General features: G+C 44.7%; 1 protein-coding gene across 8 annotated transcripts in view; it reads right to left on the reverse strand.

Annotated features, from left to right (window-relative positions):
• Window positions 1–258: 258 nt before the first annotated feature.
• ARHGEF3 (Rho guanine nucleotide exchange factor 3) overlaps window positions 259–21,720 on the reverse strand; it is a 296,634-nt gene continuing 275,172 nt past the window's right edge. For all 8 annotated transcript variants that reach the window (XM_079794773.1, XM_079794768.1, XM_079794774.1 and 5 more), the window contains 4 exons: window positions 16,823–17,080; window positions 11,823–11,993; window positions 4,248–4,434; window positions 259–2,427 (listed from right to left, as the gene is read on the reverse strand). In XM_079794773.1, coding sequence (XP_079650899.1) covers window positions 2,075–2,427; window positions 4,248–4,434; window positions 11,823–11,993; window positions 16,823–17,080 — 969 coding nt within the window. In that variant the 3' untranslated portion in view covers window positions 259–2,074. The remainder of the gene's footprint in view (window positions 2,428–4,247; window positions 4,435–11,822; window positions 11,994–16,822; window positions 17,081–21,720) is intronic.

Consider the following 21,720-nt stretch of genomic DNA (forward strand, 5'->3'; position numbering starts at 1 on the left):
TCACCTGACACATACTAGCACTACGGATTCAAGATATAGTTGTTAAAAACTAATAAATGGATAAGTGGGTGAGCAGAGAATGATCTTAGAAATACTGAGTTATGCAAAAGCTTTGATAGATCAAAGGAAAGCATTCGTTTCAACCTGCACCCTCTTTCAAAGTTTGCATTTGGGAACAAGCAAAAATTTTGGAAAGAACCTCCCGGGAGGTAGTTGAAATTTGATGTCTGTAGGGTATAGACTGTACACAAAGAGGACAACATTTTAAGGTAATTTATTTGAAATGCTCCCAGAAAGTTTAAGGCCATAATACAAAAACATTCATTTCATCAGAACATTCATTGACTTTCTTCCCAAAGGTCAGCTCTTGACAGACCTCTTTACTTGACGCACTGGCCAAAGTGTCCGATGGCTCCTGCAAAGAACAAGTCATTCTTTTTCCCACCATCAGACACCTTCTCTCTGCAGCAGGGTCATTCACTCCCAAAATCAGTAACAACTTGAGAAACGAAGCCGTTTTAAATAAACTTGCAATAGGAAAAAAAAAATTCACCATGGTTAAGATCTATAAATACAGAAATAAGCTTACAGGGTAAAATTGACCACAGTACTTTTTGTTTCTGAAAAATAAGTAATATACGTTGTTTCTATATTGATAAATCTTGTCACGCAGCTTCTCTGAACGCACATGATAGCTGTACGTAATAAAATGACAACATAGTATTTACTGCTTTCTTTTCTGTAAACTTGAAAGACACAGAAGATTTTAAAAAAACAAAAACCTTTTTGGCAATAATTTAGCATCATTACTACTAGTGCTGGTGTGGGTATAACTTTGCACAGGTCACCCCTAATATTTACACTCACAGGAGCTTTTCTGTGTATTCGGTTAACTTTTTTTAAGGTCTATGACACACCCTGCGCTGTAAATCAAGGCTGGACAAAGAGATACTAGTTTGGCTACCTGATCCTAATTAATCACAGAGTTAACGAAGTTGGCCTTTGGAGACGGTAACTGTGATTCCCAGTGCAGAGCCAGAGACGGCAACAGGAAAGCCCGAGGCTCTGGCTGCTTCCGGAAGGGTGCTGGACCTTGCTTTGCTCTTTTACTATTTCTCACATAAGGTCCTGATGAACGCACTTCTTCCAAGTTCTCCTCACGTTTCTATAAACAGAGTTGCTGACTCGGTTTCAGTCCTTTTCCCTCATCCCTTCATTCATGCTCTAACAGGTGAGTAGACCTTGGCAGATGAAACACAATGGAGATGGGCTTCCTTGCTACCCTGCCAGCTTTTCCCAGGCGCTCTGAGATTTATTCTGATGTATTAGGCTAGAAATGGCTCTCCTAGGCAGGCCAGCAATGATGACAGAGACTCCGGGTGCAATGCACATTTCAGTTCAAGAGTCAGAGCTGACAGCTGCTTTTGCGCTGGTCCTGGTAAGGCCAGACTCTCATTCATGTCCTAAGATTATTGCATCAAATTTGCACTGGATGACACGACAAGGTCAAGAGGGTATTTCTTCCTTTGCAAAATGAAGCCTCCAGGGCCCCCAGGGATGTTTACATGCTTTGTGGTTGTACAACATCGAATCAAGTTCACTGCCAGGATCGATCTTTCCCGGTTTTCCTTCGAATGCCATCATGGCACATGAGCGACTTCCTCGTGCCCTGTGTGCAAGGCCCCCTAACCTCTGTGCCTTCAGCGACCACATCAAAGAGCTAGAAAAAGCACTAGAAAACATGGAAGGACTCTAAGAATCTACACGAAACAGTAGTTTAGAGACTCCTTTTCTATTTTTTAAAATCCAGCAGGACATCTGAGAATAAGTTGTTCAAGTACCTCGTCATCCATCCAGACACTTGTGAAATACAATACAGGAGAACAGGCCACAGATTCCAGCTTACACAGACAGACGGGCAGTTACAGTACTAGGGACAAAGATACAGACACAAGAGACTGGGTCAACACGGTCACAACATATTAAAAAGTGCTTCTCCAAACCGTTCCATGAGTGGAATGCAAATACTGTACAGGTAAGACACAGGGCGACTTCCAGGAAGTCCTTGCTTCTGTCAGACATTGCTTTCAACGTGCTTGCTGTTCCCACAGGAAGAGTCTGTCTGTTCCATGCGCTCACAGTCGAGGCTGACCTCACTTGTGTCCATACTGCAGTCTGAGTCACTGTCCGATTGGTCCATCTGCTCAAGTTTTGTTTCTCCCTGTGGCTCCCTGCTCCCCGCGGCGGGATTTAGGAACGGTCCCTCGGAGTCGAGCACCCCAGCCTGCCCGGCAGCACACAGCACTGTTTCTTTGGCTTGACGAATACAGTTGAGCCACTGCTGTTTGTTGAAGGTGTCATTGGCTTGTAGTGAGTGGGTCTGACTTTGGGATCCATTTTTGAAACTTACTCTAAAGAAGTTTTTAACTAGAAATGAAAACACATGAAAAAAGGTCAATGGACAGATATTCTCCCAGGCCAAGATAATACATGTAGTGACACTAACCGCAGGCCCCCATGGCACAGGCATCACTGACTGATTACAAAATGTGTCCCATGGACCCAGGACATGGCTCAGCAGTGCCCTGCAGCCACCATCAGTCAACCAGAGTTGACACAGTCTAGCTCTCAGCTGCCCTCAGAAGCTAGCAAATGGTATCAGCCCGGAAAAACTAAGTCATGTTTCAGGGGACCCCAGAGTACTAGTCACCCAACCTGGCTGCGTTATCAAAATGCCCTGAGGAGCTTATTAAAAACATAGATACCTGGGTCCTACCCTTAGAGATTCGGAATCACTAGGTCTAAGGTGTGCCTGGTAGTCTGTAATTTCAACAATTTCCTCACCTGGAGAGTGTTTCAAGTTCAAGAAGCTCTTTGTAACATCAAAACATGCCTATGAGCCTCCACGATGGAACCTTTTCATTTAGTATCCAGTGATTGAGAAGATATGTAATGACGTAGAGCGGTTACAAATTCAGTTTCATTGAAAAATGAAATTACATGTTTAAGATCTCAACAGGAATTTATGTGCATTTAAAAAACAGCAGTGCACACTATGAAAGACATTTTATTTAGTTTAATAACAACATCAACTGGCACTAATGCCCCACATGCCACGTGCACCACTTGATTCAAGAAGGATCTGCGTCCGGCCAGTTCCCTTGCATGACCCTGCAGTCAAGACTGGGAGCCACCTCCTCAGATACATTCGGGCTCCACTCTTTGTCTTGGGCAAGTGCCTTAACTCCTTTATGTCTCAGTTTCCTTATTTGTAAAATGAGGGAAACAAAGAGAATCTGCCTTGTGAGATTATTATGAGGAATAACGCAAGTCCTTGTACAATGCCTGGCACATAGCCAGTATTCGAGAACTAGGAGCTACTACTACTACTACCATCACTAGGGTGGAGGACTGATGAGTGGCTAAGAGGTAGTACATATTAATTACTCTGACAATATGATGCTAATGTTACCCCAAAAGTCAAAATGTCACTTTCTCAAAGAAGGCTGCCCTGACCACCTCATCTAAAACAGATCGCCTACTGCTATCCCCATCTATCCCCTTCCTTGGTTTTAGTATCCTTAACAGCACCCATAATATTTATCTGTTTCTCATCTATCTCCTCCATCACAATGTAAACTTCATAGGGGCGAGGCATTTAACTGTTTGTTCACCAAGGGGTACTAGTGCCTAGAAGAGTGCTTGACACATGGAAGATACTCGATAGACATGGCTATCTTAGCTTCCCTTAGTTAACGCCTTTGCTTATTCAGTCTCAAGTTAGAGAAGCCCATTCGAGTAAGTACAAACGAACCCGCAGCCCAATCGACCCTTCTTATGTCTCTTTAGAGACGAGTCTGCCAGCTCAACTACAAAAGGCTCTGTTATGCAACTGGTATTCACATAGGGACTATCTGGTATTAAGCACGCTTTTATACAACAGAAAGAGAGAGAAAGGGATCTTAAGAAGCACCAGTTCAGTTATGTACAGGCAGGGTCACTTGCAGTATCTTACTTAACCCTTAAAACCACCTTATGGAGTAGGTCTGCATGCATTCCCACTTTGCACATGAAAAACCAAGGCTCACAGAGATTGAACGAAGCTACACAACCAGCAAGCAATGAGATGGTTCTGGGATGCAGTTCAACTCCAAGGCCATGGCTCTTCTCTTTTCACCAGCCAGCCACTCCCCCTGAACCACCATTGCACTAAACGTTCAACAGGTCAAAACAAACTGTCGTCATACTTCTCTCGTTGTTGCTGAATGCCCCTCGCAGGGAGCCGCCCAGCCTCACTTCTCCATCCTGCAGGTCTTCCAGCAGGAGGTCCTTCACAGGGATCGGCTGCCGGTACAGCTGGTAGCAGAGCTGCTCATTGTGGGTGATGGCTCGAGTGATCACCAGCACTTCTTGGAACAGGAAAACGTGCAGTTTCTAGGAGAGAAGAAGCCACAGGATGTCCCCAAGCAACAATCTAATGAGTAGTTGATGACTGGACTAAGGGGTCCACAGGTACCAAGTTCACCCTGGATTATACACCTCAGGCTCAAATCCACCTCCAGGTAAACAGAAGTCAGGCAGGTCCCAGGCATTTCCGGATGCACCTATTGCCTTTCTTATAGGAGCCTCCCCGGGGCCCCGTGGAGAAGGCCTTTCTGCCTACAGACACCAGCAGCCAGGACTGCCTTCACATTGCAATTCAGAACCTGTGCAGACACACATGGCCCCAGCTCCCATATGAAAAAGGGGAACAGAATAAAAGAGGGTAGTGGGGGGGGGGGGGAGGTAGTACCTCCCTGACTTTGGTTTACATTACTCAATATAATCCTAAGAGAGCAAAATGAATAATCTATCTATAATAATAAAAGCATAATATGCGAATTAGACCTGACATCATTCTGGATGACCTTCCGGACGAAGCCGGGGCTGTGAGGGAAGCCGGTGCTGGCAGCTGGGGGAAGGAAGGCCTACTCTTGCACGAATTTCATGCATCGGGCCTCTAGTAGTCTATAAAGGATAAGACTGGTATATCAAAGCTTATTATTAATCTCTTCTTCCCAAACTCAAAAAAAACCAAACAAACACTTGTTCCTTCAACCACAGAGCTGATTATCAGCTTCATCCAGGCACCCCGCCCCCCCCCCGCCCCCCCGGAACACTGCCCATTCGCAGGGAAAGCAGAGCATGCTGCCGCAGCCAAGAGAAAAAAGATCAAAGACGTCGTCCCTCTCAGTTGAGTTCATCAGAACCTCAGTTCTCTGAAGAGGTTGTGTTTAAAGACTGACGACTGATGTGTGTGCTGTGGGCAAAAGAAAATCTCAAAAATAAAGGCTTGTGTCAAATCACATCATGAAAGCAATTTTGCCGGGTGGAGGAGGGGTAAATGGGCTCCATTCAGTTCCTTGTGCCAGACAGGCTCTTCTCACTGTTGGAAATGCTTAGGGAGTGAAGTGAAAAGATCCACCACTTTGCAGCTGGGTTTTGGTTTTCTAGTATTTGGAAGTATTTGGGATTGTCAACTTAAAAGTCTCAAAAAGGAAATGGGTAGAAACTCACACTGAAAAAAAAATTTTTTTTTGGTTATAGAATAGTATATATTTTTCTCTTACTTCGTCAGTTTTTAAAATAATTTTTCAAATTTATGTTCCTGGTAGTATCTTATTATCTTCTTTTTTATTAAAGTATAGTTGACACAATGTTACACTAGCATCAGGTATACAACATAGTGATTTGATATTTATGTACTTTACAAAGTGATTACTATGTTAAGTCCAGTCATCATCTGTCACCATACAAAATTACTATGATATAATTGACTATATTCGCTGTGCTGGACATTACATGCTGTGACGTTATTAATTTATGACTGGAACTTTGCACTTATTACTCCCCTTCACCTTTCTCACCCATCTAGCATCTTGATTTGGGGCAGAGGAGCACATTCAGCATTCTCAGATACTTTCATATTTGGGAGAAATGAGACCTACCCCCACCCCATCACAGACAGACACACACATGCACGCACATGCATATGCACACACACGTGCACACCAAAAACTATAGCTCAACCAAATGTTGGCTGGTGGAAACACAAATGATGATTCTGTATTGGTGGGGGGAGAGGTGTGAGGAATGAGAGTTTACGTTGATCAAAATGACTAAATATGCATTTAAAATAGTTGAAAACATAGTAAAGCACAAAATAAGCAAGTGAAGGGCTTTTTTAGGGGAGAGGTGGTACAAAAAATGTGTTAAAACTTTTTGTTTGTGGACAAGGAGAGAAGGGATTGGTCATCATTGTACACACTAAACATTATCTACATATATAAAACCCTAATATGCAAATAGACTGAACGGCAGAACAACCGAACAACCGGTCGCTATGATGTGTGCTGACCACCAGGGGGCGGGCGTCGGCAGCAGGCAGCAGAGCGCAGAACATGGCAGGCGTTGGCCGCAGTGGGATGTCCAGGTGAGCGGGGGTGCCAAACCAAGGCGGGGTGCCGGTCGCTGTCATTGGGGCAAGCCTTTGGTGGTTGCTGAAAATTCTTTGCTACTATGCATCACAGTCCCACCCGGCGCTTGCACCTGCTGCCAGTGCCAGCCCCACTCGCAATTGCTGCCGGTGCCAGAACCACTGTTTGCACCCACTTCCCGTGACAACCCCACTCACACCCGCAGCTGGTGCCAGAGCCGCCGCTCACACCCACTGCTGGTGATGACCCCGCTCGTACCCGCTGCTGACGCCTGGCGCTGGTCCCAATCACTTGGCGCCATCAGTGGGTGTGAGCGGTGGCTGCTGGCCCCGATCACCCAAGGGCTTCTCCACCTCCCGCTACTCCTGAGGGGCGAACGTGGCAGCAGCCGCCGCTCGTACCCGCTGCTGGCGCCGGCCCCAATCACTCTGCACAGTCAGGTGTGAGTGGATCCGGTGCTGTCAGCGCATGGGAACAGTAGCAGTGCGAGTGGGGCTGCCGGCAGGGGCACGGAGGATGGGCCGAGACCCACCCTTGTGCCCGCTGCAGCCTCATGGCCCACAGTTCCTTTCAAGGTGCACGAATTCGTGCACTGGGCCCCTAGTCAGAGATATTTATGCTGTTTCTACTTAAATCAATCTTATAGCCACAGTAGGCAGTTTGAACTCAGATTATCTGGGAAATATATATTTTTTCTTTTTAAAACAATTTTTTATTGTTGACACTATTACAGATGCCCCCCATCCCTTTACCCCTTTGATCACCTCCACCCAGTCCCCATACTCCCTCCCCTGGCCTTCATCATACTGTTGTCTGTGTCCAAGGCCTATGGATATATGTTCCTTGGCTACTGTCTCCACCTTCTTTTACAAAGTCCCCCACCTGCCTCCCCTCTGACGTTTGTCAAGTCTGTTCCATGTATCCATGCCTCTGGTTCTATTTTGCTTGTCAGTTTATTTTGTTCATTAGATTGCACATATTAGTGAGATCATATGATATTTGTCTTTCTCTGACTGGCTTATTTCGCTTAGCATAATAATCTCCAGGTCCATCCATGCTGTGACAAAGGGTAAGAGTTCCTTCTTTATTTTACACCCACATAGTATTCCACCATGTAAATGTACCACAGAGTCTTTATCCACTCACTTACTGATGGGCACTTGGCCTGTTTCTAGATCTTGGCTAGCCTATCTAATAAAAAAGTAATATGCAAATTGACTGTCATTCCAACACACAAGATGGCTGCCCCCATGTGGTCAAAGATGGCTGCTCCCATGTGGACACAAGATGGCCGCCACAAGATGGCCAGCAGGGGAGGGCAGTTGGGAGGGACCAGGCCTACAAGGGAGGGTACTTGGGGGCAATCAAGCCTGCAGGAGAGGGCAGTTAGGGGTGACCAGGCCAGCAGAGGAGGGAAGTTGGGGGCGACTGGGCCTGCAGGGAAGGGCAGTTGGGGGGGAGCCAGGCCTGCAGGGGAGAGCAGTTGGGGGGGACCAGGCCTGCAGGAGAGGGGAGTTGGGGGGACCAGGCCTGCAGGGGAGGGCAGTTAGGGGCAATCAGGCTGGCAGGGGAGCAGTTAGGCATCAATCAGGCTGGCAGGGGAGTGGTTATGGGGTGATCAGGCTGGCAGGCAGAAGCAGTTAGGGGCAATCAGGAAGGCAGGCAGGCGAGCAGTTGGGAGCCAGCAGCTCTGGATTGTGAAAGGGATGTCCGACTGCCCGTTTAGGCCCGATCCTAGTAGGATCGGGCCTAAACGGGCAGTCGGACATCCCTTGAGGGGTCCCAGATTGGAGAGGGTGCAGGCTGGGCTGAGGGACATACACACACACACACACACACACACACACACACACACACCCTGTGCATGAATTTCGTGCACTTGGCCTCTAGTTATAAATAATGCTGCTATGAACACAGGGGTGCATATATTCTTTTGGATTGGTGCTTTGGGATTCTTAGGAGATACTGCCAGAAGTGGGATCGCTGAGTCAAAAGGCAGTTCCATATTTAATTTTTTGAGGAAATTCTATCCTGTATCTGGGAAATCTTTACAAAGGTTTATTATCCCTTACTTATGAGTGCTCATTGAGGATCCCTGTTCTTACTTTCTGCTTCTTTTTGCCCTCAAGAAATTGGGCTCTTTTCCTGACACTAGATTTTGTTCATAATGATTTCTACAATTCTACTGGGGAGGAGGAGGATAACTAAAACAAACCTCCCATCTCAATTACTATCTTTGTTCTCAAAAATCTGTCTGCCTGACATATGAACTAGAGTTTGTCTTTAATGCCCTAGACCAGTGGTTGGCAAACTGCGGCTCGAGAGCCACATGCGGCTCTTTGGCCCCTTGAGTGTGGCTCTTCCACAAAATACCACGTGCAGGCGCGCACGCACAGTACGATTGAAACTTCGCGGCCCATGCGCAGAAGTCAGTTTTCGGCTCTCAAAAGAAATTTCAATCATTGTACTGTTGACATTTGGCTCTGTTGACTAATGAGTTTGCCGACCACTGCTCTAGACCCATTCAACCAGTCTCAGTCCTTGACTGAGGGACAGAAAGAGAATAGGCCCTCATCCCACTGGAGCAGTGCCTCTTCCCAGCAATTCCCCACAGGGCTCCTAAGAATGTGTGGTCAAGGAGCAGAGCATTCAGTGTTAGAAGTCCACCAGTGCTTTCCAAAAACCAGCAAGAAGCAGAATGCAGCTTTCTACCCATCGGTCACTCCCTAGTCAAAGAGAAACACTTTTTAAGCAGTGGTCTACGACAGGTCTCATTACCTCCACTGCAGCACTGATAATGGGTGCTGTGACATGTATTCAGTGATTTTAAGTAACATTTCCAAGCCTGCTCTTAAATGACATTTCACAGTCCAGGTCAAAATGATATCCCTTGAATTATCACGGCTTGATTAAGAACTCTCCAATATAGTTTGGCTGACCAGCCAGCGTGGTTCAATGGTTGAGCGATGACCTATGAACCAGGAGGTTCGATTCCTGGGTGATGGGCTTGATCCCACTAGGAATGTGCAGGAGGTAGCTGATCAATGATTCTCATCATTGATGTTTCTCTCTCTCTCTTTCTCTCTCTTTCCCTTCTTCTCTGAAATCAGCACAAATATATTTAAAATATAAATATAGTTTTGGCTTTCATTCCAAGATATTGAAGATAAAATACAGTAAAAGTGGAGACTCTCAACACTGAATTTAAATATATAGTATAGATAATAAAGTTTATGTATTATATAAAATACATTTTACATTATAACATAAAAATTATAACATATAACATGTATTAGCATTATTTTCTACTGACTATACATAAAAATAGCCTGGTCAGTTGAATGAATTTTGAACTCTCATATAATTCTAATTCATCCTTTCTTTATATAAGCATTCACTCATTCATTCATTCACTCACTCATAATAGGTTCTGGGAATTGACATGGCACAGTCCTCTCTCAAAGAGCATGGCATGATGGGAGATACTGACAGAGAGGCGGAGAACTGCAACCCACTGCAGTAAGCACTCCAGGGGAGATTTGTCCAAGTTGCCATGATAGGAGAGGAAGAACAATTCCAGTACCTATTCAGGAATAAAAGCCAGGAAATGGGGTATCTACAGGTCAGCGGAAGATATACAGCTAATGGAAGGTAGGTTACTATTTATAAAAACAAAACATTGGTCTCAAAATGTCAGTCTGTAGATGGGTACCAATCCATACGAAAGAAAAGAGTTTCTCACAATGTTAAATGCACTCCACGTAAGAGCTGTTTCTCTGAGATCACCCACTGTTTCTTGATATCCAGGTGGGAGGAGATAACTGTTCTGTTTGCTTTTGAAGGTTACGATCAAACAAAATAAAACACTGGCAACTCTATGTTGTTTTCCAAAATTCTTTCTATGTTCTGGTCATAAAATTAATAAAATATACCTATACATAAATTATAAACATGTATTTGTAATATATGTTACTTATATATAAACTAGAGGCCCGGTGCACGAAATTTGTGCACGGAGGGGTGTCCTTCAGCTCAGCCTGTACCCTCTCCAATCTGGGACCCCTAGAGGGATGTCCGACTGCCCATTTAGGCCCGATCCCACCACCGGGATCGGGCCTAAATGGGCAGTCGGACATCCCTCTCACAATCCAGGACTGCTGACTCCCAACTGCTCGCCTGCCTGCCTTCCTGATTGCCCCTAACCACTTCTGCCTGCCAGCCTGATCACCCCCTAACCACTCCAATGCCAGCCTGATTGATGCCTAACTGCTCCCCTGCCAGCCTGTTTGCCCCCAACTTCCCTCCGCTGCTGGCCTGGCCACCCCTAACTGCCCTCCCCTGCAGGCTTGATCGCCTCCAACTGCCCTCCCTTGCAGGCCTGGTGCCTCCCAACTGACCTCCCCTGCTGGCCATCTTGTGGTGGCCATCTTGTGTCCACATGGGGGCAGCCATATTGTGTGTTGGAGTGATGGTCAATCTGCATATTACTCTTTTATTAGATAGGACAGAGGCCTGGTGCATGGGTGGGGGCCAGCTGGTTTGCCCTGAAGGGTGTCCCGGATCAGGGTGGGGGTTCCCTTGGGGTATGGGGTGGCCTGAGCAAGGGGCCTGTGGTGGTTTGCAGGCCAGCCACGCCCCCTGGTGACCCAAGTGGAGGCCCTGGTATCTGGAATTTATTTACCTTCTACAATTGAAACTTTGTAGCCTGGAGTGGAGCCAAGCCTCCTGCTCGCTCCGTGGCCGGCAGCCATTTCTGTTGGGGTTAATTCACCTTCTATAATTGAAACTTTGTAGCCTGGAGTGGAGGCCTAGGCCAGCCAGGGCAAGTGGAAAGCTTGGCTTCCTCCATTGCCGGGGGCAACCCTGGCCTGCTCTCTCCAGCTCCGTGGCTGCCGCCATTTCTGTTTGGATTTGTTTACCTTCTATAATTGAAACTTTGTAGCTTGAGTGGAGGCTTAGGCCTGCAAGGGCAGGCGGAAAGCTTGGCTTCCTCCGTTGCCTGGGAAACCTTGCTCTCTGTGGCTGTAGCCATCTTGGTTGGGTTTATTTGCATATCTGCTCCTGATTGGCTTGTGGGTGTGGCTTGTGGGTGTAGCGGAGTTAGGGTCAATTTGCATATTACTCTTTTATTAGGTAGGATTATAACCATATAATATATAAATGTATATAATTATACATATCCATGTATATGTGAGTCTCTGATATAAAAGACAATGGAGAAGCCATTTTTGTCTAAAGAACGTGACCCTGGGTAGGGAAGGCATAGTAACAGGAGGCTCAGCAGCAAATGGATTACGTGTTGGGGGAGGCCCAGGGAGAGACCACCGAAGGGGAGTAACCACTCACCATGCCCCGGTTGTTCTTCAGTTCGCCATGACAACACAGCACTCTCGAGCTGTCGATCAGTGAGTCCTTCTGGCCTTCTTCCAAGTAAAGAAGCCGTTCTTTATAATAATGGCATTCAGATTCCCCAGTCTTGATGTTGATTTCTGCTACGATTCCCTGAATGATGTTTATCTACGGAAACAAAGAAAGTATGGGGAATGGAAGCAAGCCATCCACACTAACAAGTCCCCGGGGCTCAGCCTAGAAGGTCACAATGATACACCTGGATCTAATTCTGAGATTCCGTTATCTAAGTTGCGGCTTTGGGAAAGGGGAAAAATATAATGCTTTTAATATTCTGTATCTATCTATCCATCTATACACATAAACAGACATATACATGTATTTATACATATATACACATACATTTATTTGTACACACATACAGATATTTGTATTATATATAAAACTAATGTTGATGAATAATCTTATTTGAGAGGACAAGATATAAGGTACTGTTTTTGATATGCAGGACTCACAGTTACTACATACACTTAGGCCCAAGCCTCAGCACATGTGAACAAATGAGGGGGTAGAGGGATTTCAAAGCAATGGTGGATGCCATGCTGTTAATACAAAATGAAGCAAAGCAAAGCAAAGCAAAACAAAAACAGCACGGCACTGAGACATGATCAGTGGGCATGAATTCTGATGTGTTGTTCTATCACATAGGTACATCTAAAAGTTAGAAAATACTAGAAAACAAAGGGACAAGAAATCAGTTGAGTAAAAACTCCTAAGACGCCAATCAAAGGCAGAGTAATGACTTCCTCTGTCCCCTAATAGTGAAAAGACCAAAAGTCCCAACTGCCTTGCGGTGGTATTAACTGGAAGAGCTTAAAAAGTTACCAGATCTTGTAACGTGTTGAAGTGGTAGTGAATTGTTTCTAAGATGGTTATTTTTCACAGGCGAGTGAAATGACCTTCTTCTCAAAGCAACTGGATGAAAACTTCTACCAGTTATAACTGGAACATCCACGTGAGTGTGACAGAAAAGTGTAAAGCTCTGAGCTAGAGCCTGGTGATGGTAGCCTATGAACAGATGCATAATCTGTATACTTTTGTAGCTATTAAGAGTTTCAAAGATCATTTATTTATTTTTATTTATTTGTTAATTTTAAATATATTTTTATTGATTTCAGAAAGGAAGGAAGAGGTAGAGAGCGAGAGATAGAAACATCAATGATGAGAGAGAATCATTGATTGGCTGCCTCCTGCACACCCCCTACTGGGGATGGAGCCCACAACCTAGGCATGTGCCCTGACCGGGAATTAAACCATGACCTCCTGGTTCATAAGTTGACACTCAACCTCTGAGCCACACCGGCCGGGCTCCCCCCATCTTGGTTTTCAAAGATGACTGCTTATTTACTGCTACTTTAAAAAACAAACAAAAAGAAATTGCACAGAATATGCTACAGCTATGACTCATCCTTTAACTTAATTAAACTAATGTTTGTTGAGCATCTGTTTATTGTTAACATAGGTTGGGGGTGCATTCAAAGAAATGAGAGGGTCTCTATCCTCAAGAAGCTTAAAAATATTATATGGGAGGTATCTGAGCCACTGATTCATTATCCTTTTACTTGGTTACATTTTTAATATGTTATAGAATCCATATATTTCCTTGCTTTTAAAGATCTTGGCATTAATTGTTATGACTCATCTCATAAGTTAATTACTACTGAGTATAACTGGGCAGCTGACATTAACCAGTACTTGAGTCAATTTTCTGAGTTTCCTGCAAGTGTCCAGGAAACCAGAAGGAAGATGCACCACAGGCATAAAGACGTGTTCACTTCCTAATTTAACTCAGGAACTAAGAGCTGGCATATCACATGAAGATTAATAAACTCAAACACCACGGTAGTTCCTCGGGTAGCTCTGACTACTTTCAAAGGTGCTTTTTTTTCTCTGGTGTTTGAAAGTACAAAAGGACAAAACAATGGAAACCATCAGTGTTATTCCATATTCTGTACGTACATTTATAGTAGTAACTCCGGGTCTGCTTTATTAAAAATCTTATTTTGTATTTATATCCACCAGCACACTGTCAGAGTCTACTCTCTCTGCACTGGTTCCTGAGAGGAATTCATTTTGTAGAATTTCATCGAGGAACAAAGCTAAATACAGCAGACTGCCAAAAGCAAACAGTCATGGCAGTTGTACATTTAAATTAAATTTATTGTTGCATCTCTCATCAAACCAAAGGGAAGGGACTGGTAAAGGGAGATGACGAGCGATACCTGGTAACTGAACAGGGATTAAGGCCACATATGCTGGATTCATCATCCTCAAAGTGGAATCTGAAAGCCCTGTCTGGCTAGTTCCTTGGGTGGTAATAGCATCTCCTCACAGGCTCCTGACATGAACCAACAATAGCAGCCTTCACTGCTGTTGCATCAAAAGCAGGACTGTTCTTCCCACTGACTGCAGTGATTTTTTTTTTTATAGGAGTTGGGGAACAGTGATGGGCAGAGGAGAGGGACAGTCTGCAGGATCATCTGCTGGCTGGAACCATCCTGAGAATTTAAAACATTAAACAACTAGCTCCCGGAATATCTGAACATACAGAGTCCTATTTTAAGAATTTCTCTTTCGGGGGAAATTTCTATCAAGCCTCCAAAACACTGTTAAGAAATTCTAATAACGATGCTGCATTGCATTAGCAGCAAGACTTTCTTTAGATCTAAGTCATAGGACTGGATGCTTGGTATAGAAGCAATTTACTTAGCGTTCTCTGTTTTTTATTTTTATTTTATTTTCGTAGGTGGAACATTTATTCAGGGAACATGTAAGTTAAGCTACATTTATGTTTATCAAGCATTCACCATGCACCCAAGAGTACAGGGCTAAATATTTCTGCTCATCTGGGGTAATGCCACAAGGGTTTTGAAAAGAAGATTAAGAAGTCTGTGCCTACATTGTGTCAGTGGGCATTCAGAAGACTTGCTTTGCAGACATTTTCCAATGCGGGTTTCCCATGCTTCGCGCACAAATCTGCCCGAATTACCAGGTGCAGAGTCAGCTTCGGAGAAGGGCATCCCATTCTCCGCACTAGGGAAATTGGTGCACACAATCATATTCTCATCTCCCTGGCTTTCAGTTCAAGCTTTAAGCTCACTGGGTGTGTGTGTGTTTTTTAATACAGAGAGTATTATTCTTTCATGCTGCATATTAAAAAGAAGAAATCTTCACAATAAAACTGTAAGCAGGCTTGCGTGCTTTAAAAAAGTAATTATTTAGACTAGCATGAGCTCCCTGCTTTCATTCCTGCAGACCACACACTGGCTGGGATGAAATATGGAAAGGAGGCAACTCGATTGCACTCTCCCCCAGTAATAAAAACAGACATGATGAAGTGAGATGGGCCTCATCCCTGGTGCCCGCATCCCCCATCGTGCTCGACTGCGGGCCTGGTCTGTGTGAGTCGGGCCTGCCAGACACCTCATGAATCAGGAGAGTCTTTTCTCTTTCTTCTCTGTCCTTACATGGAGGCACTGGCCCAGCTCTGCACCCGTGAGGCCTCTCCACACAGCTTGGTGGGCAGCTTCCTGTAATTCCAACGGCAACAGGGCTCAGAGCGGCCAGGCTTTCCGCTCCATGGTATAGGATCACAAGGAAGTGGAGAGGGCCCCGGATGTGCAGTCTGCACTGACAGGTTCAGACAGCAGCCCCATCCCTCGCTGGCTCTGGACCCGACAAACTGTTTCCCCCTCCAAGCCTCATCTGGAAAATGGTCCTAACAAGAAGCTATCTCCTAGACTGCTCTGAAGATGGACTAAGAGCTGACTTACTAGGTGTTCAAGAAACGTCTGCAGGTATTACTGTTAGTGTTGTTGTTGCTGTTGTTACTACTTATCATTAAGCCCTTCTTTGGGAGGAGATGGGCAGGTTGCTCAGCAGGTTCAAGGCTTCTGATTTTCAAACCACCGACGCACATCCTCTTTCTGTTACTGTCACAGACCCAGTCTGGGAACGAGCCCTATGAATTGGTCTCAGCCTCCACGCCTACTGCCACCGCGGAGCAGGCTCCCCCGACTGCACACCTGGGCAGCTGCACCAAGAGACTGTCCCTCGTCTCTCCTCCTCTGTCCCCCGTCCTACAGACCAGGAGGTAACTTGCCCAAGGTTACACAGTTTGTTGCGATGGAGCTGGGATTTGAACCCGAATCCTAGCTACTTAGAAAACAAAAGCACAACAAAGAGAAAATGTCTCCAACTGACACGTAAAATCCTCTATAATCAGCTACACACCCCCATCCTCTGCCTCCTCTCCCACTGTTTCCTCAACCTCTGACCGCTCCGGGCCTCTGCCCAGGCAGGACCTGTTCTGTCACATCTTCACACCATGCCCAGCCCTTTGCTCCTCCAGCCTGCCATGTCCCCTGCCTGCCCCGCCGAGGACCCCAATCAGAACCCAGCTCTCTGGGCAGAATGCTCACAGTTTACATTATTCTCCTGATGCAGACCCCATTTCCCCCATCTTGATAAACCGTCACCGGTGAGCAGCACTAGGCCCCCACTGCAATTGGAGGCCTGCATCCAACTGATTGAAGAGAGCTACATTTTAAGTGGGTGCTGATTTCAAAAATGGGCTTTGGGGCTCAGGTAAAAGGCAACTCCAATTTGCTAACTAAGCAAAGATATTCAACTTAAAATCACCAAAGAGATTTTGACCCTCACAGCAATGGTAACAAACAGATTGCAGAATCAAGAAATTGTAGCATCAAAGGAACTTTAGAGTGCACTGCAAGTAAACACTACATTTTATAGGTTAGGAAACAGAGAGGAGAAGAGACTTGCAAAATCAAAAAAATATGGTTGATAGCAGAGCCACGCCTAGAACCCAAGCTTCCTGAAGCCCATGTACCGAGGGACCCTTCATTCACCCATTTACCTAATCCTCTACTATCCCATGGGGGAAAATAAGAAGACAGGAGAGAAAGAAAGAAACTTACAGCTTCTTCCAGGTGCTGCTGGTCTGGGTTATCATTTGGTGTGTGCCTCAGGATTTCTCGGAGGAGCAGAGGGTATTTTACCAGGCGGCTTCTTGGAATATCGAGGAAATTCCACAGATCTAGTTTGCGGCTGAAGGGGGATTCTAAACATCGCTGAAGGAAATCCTGGACCCGGTGGTCTTGTTTCTTGTGGTCCAGCAGAGCTTTGGCGGCTACTTGATTGCTGCAGTAGCTGTCGTAGGAGCTGAGACAAGGCAGCTAAGAAAGGAACATGAGCAGAGGGTTGGAGTGTTACACTCACTGAAGCTACAGTTAACATCACTTGCTGGGACTGAACAAAACCTCACTGGTGTCCAGGGCTGGCTCACATTCCTTTATCTGCAAAGGCTGAAGGACACAGACCAATGGCATCTTCAAGATGACAATGGAACAACGTTTTTTGGCTCCGATTTGCTTGCACAAAGTAACTGTCTCAGTTGCATGTTTACTTTCTTGATTGTTAAGACCAATTTATTTTGATTAAAATCTGATTCAAATTTGTTTGCATTTCTGACAATGTAAGCTAGAAACAAAAGAACTAAAATTATTGCATACGCATATAGTTCATAATTTTCCTAAACTTCCAAAAGTATCTGGTGAGGGGAGAACCTCCTATTAAAATTTTTCTTTTAAAATTATTCATCAGAAATATATCTAGAGGACTTAGTGGCATAAAAAGAAAGCAAGCAGCCAGACTCTGCAGCCAGCCCTTGGCAGAGCTTGGAAAAAGCACCTCAACTTTAGTTTAAGGTTGACTGCTTCAAAGGTGGACAGATGATAAAGAACTCCAAGAAGTTAAAGCAAAAATGTAATTAGTAAAAAATTTGATGCAAGAAGCATTTAGTAGAATCTTTTAAATTAGTTCTGACAGGCCAGGAATCATTCTTGGCTCTGCCCAATGGTTAACATCACACTACCATGCAAAACACAACTTATGCTTAAAGACCTTGGAACACTTCAACTCCACTGTCTCCTTCCAGCAAAACACTAATTTCTCTGACATGTCCCATCAGTCCAATCGTGCAAACATGGAGTCAGAGACTCAGGGAAAGGACTGCTCACCTCCCTTTCCCACTTCTCCCTCAAAGAGGCACCCTATACCAAGCCTTCTAAGGCATTGGCTGTCAGCTTCCAGCAAGTTCCTGGAGGCAATAAAATGCAGCCAACAGCCATGCTGTTTGCTTCTCGCCCTCGGACTATGAAGCCACATCCACCACGACACCTGCTCTGCAGTGGGATTCAGTGCAAGACAGGGGCAAGAGAGTCTTTTGTTTCTGTATCCTCAGCACTTTGCACTGGGCCTACTATACAGCAGTTTGTATTCTGAATTAACAAATAAATGAATGTTTAATGGATTACCAGATTAGGAAATATTTGATTGTTTGGGAACACGGCTTAAAAATAAGTTGTGGCAGCATCTGAACCATGGGTCAAAGTTTAAATATTTTGCTGCTTCTTTTACCCCTCTTACTGAAATTATTTTCTCAGTGACTGAAACCAAAAAAGGATACCAAGGAAGCAATGTTTAAAAAGTTCACTGTTGAGTTTGATATTCCTTGGAAATGCCTACGTTCCTTACATGTTATGAAAAACCTCTATTTGTGTTAATAAGAGTTGCAGAAATTCTTTCCTTAACCTTGTATGTGAAGGTAATTGGTGCGCGCATGCGTGTGTACACACACACACACACACACACACACACAGCAGATGTGGTTTGTGGGTTGTAATTTAGATTTTCAGAGTTAATTAAAAGGCGCCTCAGGCCCTCTCAATTTCATTCCCACTTCCTCGCCTTTTAAAGAGACTTGGAAATGCCTGATGTGGTCATTACAGAGAAAGGAATCAGCAGCAACCATCGGATGTAAACTAGTGAGGAGGCCCCAAAGACACTGCTGCTCACGGCCCAATGAGCCATTACTCTCTGTGATCCTGCCGCCCCTGCTGCCATGGCAACCAAATCGGCTCTGGTCCTGTGTTCACACCTGACAGGGTGCTCATTTCCTGGGCATGACCTGCAAGGCTATCTGGCGCAGTCCACTGACTAGAAAAGGCCACAAGTGATCTACAGCTGGATAGGAAATGAAGAATGTACACATCTTGGTTCCCAATTACATACACGTGTACCTATATGAAATGTGAGAGGTGACCGACAACACAGTGGTGAAGAGGACAGACTGGGATCGGGGAGAATCATTTCAAAGCCTTAACTCAGGCTGTGACTAGTCAGGTGACCTTTCTGAGCCTCAGTTTCTCCACTTACAAAATGCATAGACTAATGTCCTCCTCTCCTTTAGTTAAATAAGCAGATAAAAAGTGTAGCACGAACGTGGCTCCTGGTTAAGAGTCAGTAAGTACCAGCTATTATTATTATTTATCCCTAGAATATTTTTATGAAAGAAACTGTGGTTTAGAGAAGCAAGACTACATGCTCAGCTGGAGACAAAACCAGTCTGAGTGTGTTCTCTCCCCCATCCCACCTGCAAAGCTCTGAACTCACCATCTCTTTAAACAGACGATCAAGAAAGAATTCATAAGGGAAACTCTCACTTTTTAAGAAATTCCTTCTATCTCCCTAACAGTGTGAAAAGTGACACAGAACAAATCTATATTTTTGCTTTCATGTGCCCTGCCTCTCTCCTTGGAATTAATATAGAATTAGAACCCAAATTAACATGAGAACTTGTGCCTGGGAGAGCTTATAAATTATTTTATTACTGAAAAAAAGCGTTAGTGTGAAGATAAGTCACTTGGGAAGTTGTTTCTTTATGATGGGGAGGCTGATGAGAGCAGGCTGACCCCTCAGGGAGACTGATCCTCAGTACCCAGGGAAGTTCCCTGAAAAAACACACAAAAAAAACCCCCAACACTCCTGTAAGGCCTTCAAAGTAAAAGTAATTGATTCATTCAAAGGTCAAAAGGACTGGTCAGGGCTAACCCACTTGGCAGGCTCACTTGTTTAAAAGGGTTCCCCGCCCCCTCTTTTTCTTTTGGCGGGAATAAATCAATTTTTCATGGGTCAAATGGGCTCTGACTTTTCTCATTCAAAGTCCACTAAGATGTTTATTTTGTTCCGTTAAAAAGCCCAGAACTCAAACAGATGTACCCTTTGGTTTACAGTTCCCACTCGCACGGACACATCTGCAGTTAAAAGAGGGAAAACATTTAGCAGCTCGTTGGCCTGATAAACAAGGACCGTTTCTATGAGGTCTGGTCACAACGGGCCAGTTGTTTAATTTTAGGCTGCTCCTCAAGCTGCAAGTCCCACTTGATGTCTGAAGGATGCAGATAGCAATGGGCCGAAAGGACTGCAAAAGCTACCCCTAGAGCAAACCAATTTTCTAATAAAAGTGACAAACATTTCTTTCAGAAAAAAAAATTAATAACAAGGCAAATGCCTGTACTTTTGCTTCTGATACAAATGGACAATTTGTATGTTGGTGTCTAAGGAAACCGTGCAGTTCTATGTTGCCATCTCATCAGAAACAGTGGTCACCACGCTGATTCTGGAGTGGGGTCTCCCTGGCCCCCTAGCTCCCATCAAAGCGGCCCGCAGACTCAGAAGTGTAAGCACAGTGAGCATACCCTCTCTTCTCATCACACCTTCTCTGTCTCCAGCTGTCTGGCTCTCTTTAGAGAAATTTCTTTGTGAGCTGAAGAAGTTAAAACATCTTCCACAGCTTATAATAAAACGAAAGTCAAAAATATAAGATGAATGACCTCTCCTGAAATATTCAAGCACATTTTCTAAATTATTCATATGAGAACATTGCTTGCCTTTCAGATGCCCTTGGGATATTTCAGCCTCACTGCTAAAATTGACTCCCGAACTAACGGTAGCTAAGTCATGAAACCCTCCAAGTTTCTGGATCAAGGCAGTAATTGAGAAGCATAAGTTAATATAAGAGGTCAATGTCAAAACTTAGGAACCAGAAGGTTTTAGGAAGGCTAAAAGACAAATGGAAATGGAACTGGATAAAGAGAACTCACATGGTGAGAGTAGAATTCATAACCTTCACAACATTCTCCAAACAGTGGATGACCCTAATACTTGCTGTTGTGGCAGTATCTGCCTATTTTCTTTTCTTTTCTTTTTTAAAAAAATATATTTTATTGATTTTTTACAGAGAGGAAGGGAGAGGGAGAGAGAGTTAGAAACATTGATAAGAGAGAAACATCAATCAGCTGCCTCCTGCACACCCCCTACTGGGGATGTGCCCGCAACCAAGGTACATGCCCTTGACTGGAATCGAACCTGGGACCCTTGAGTCCACAGGCCGACGCTCTATCCGCTGAGCCAAACCGGTTAGGGCATATCTGCCTATTTTCTAGATCAGGGGTGGGAAACATCCAGCCTGGGGGCCATATAAGGCCCTCAAAATCATTGGGTCTGGCCCAAATGATTTAATTAAATATTTGGGGTGAGTTAATTAAATATTTGACCAAATAGAGCAGGCTAATTTTTAAGTTGGTAATTTTGTATGGCCTGCAAATGATGCTATAAATATCCAAATGGCCCTTGGCAGAAAAATGGTTCCCCACCCCTGTTCTAGATCACTGTGTGGATCGGAAGGATGAGAGACCTAATCCTGCCTGGAGGAAGTCATCAGTGAACTCTGCTTTCACTACCTGGTTCATAACAAATGGAAAACACCTGGGACTGGCTAGGACATAAGCATTCACAGACAGAAACAGAAGCATGCCACAGGAGAGATGGGGACTGTGGCAAAATAGAGAGTACATGCCTGGTCTAAAACAAATCAGCCAAATCAACAACCACCTTATGGACCCAATGAAACACACATTCAGCCCAGGACCATGAATTTAGAAGCCCTGATCTAAGGTCACAGCTGATCTCTTCA

The sequence above is a fragment of the Cnephaeus nilssonii genome (assembly GCF_951640355.1).
Source record: "Cnephaeus nilssonii genome assembly, chromosome: 17".
Taxonomy (NCBI): domain Eukaryota; kingdom Metazoa; phylum Chordata; class Mammalia; order Chiroptera; family Vespertilionidae; genus Cnephaeus; species Cnephaeus nilssonii.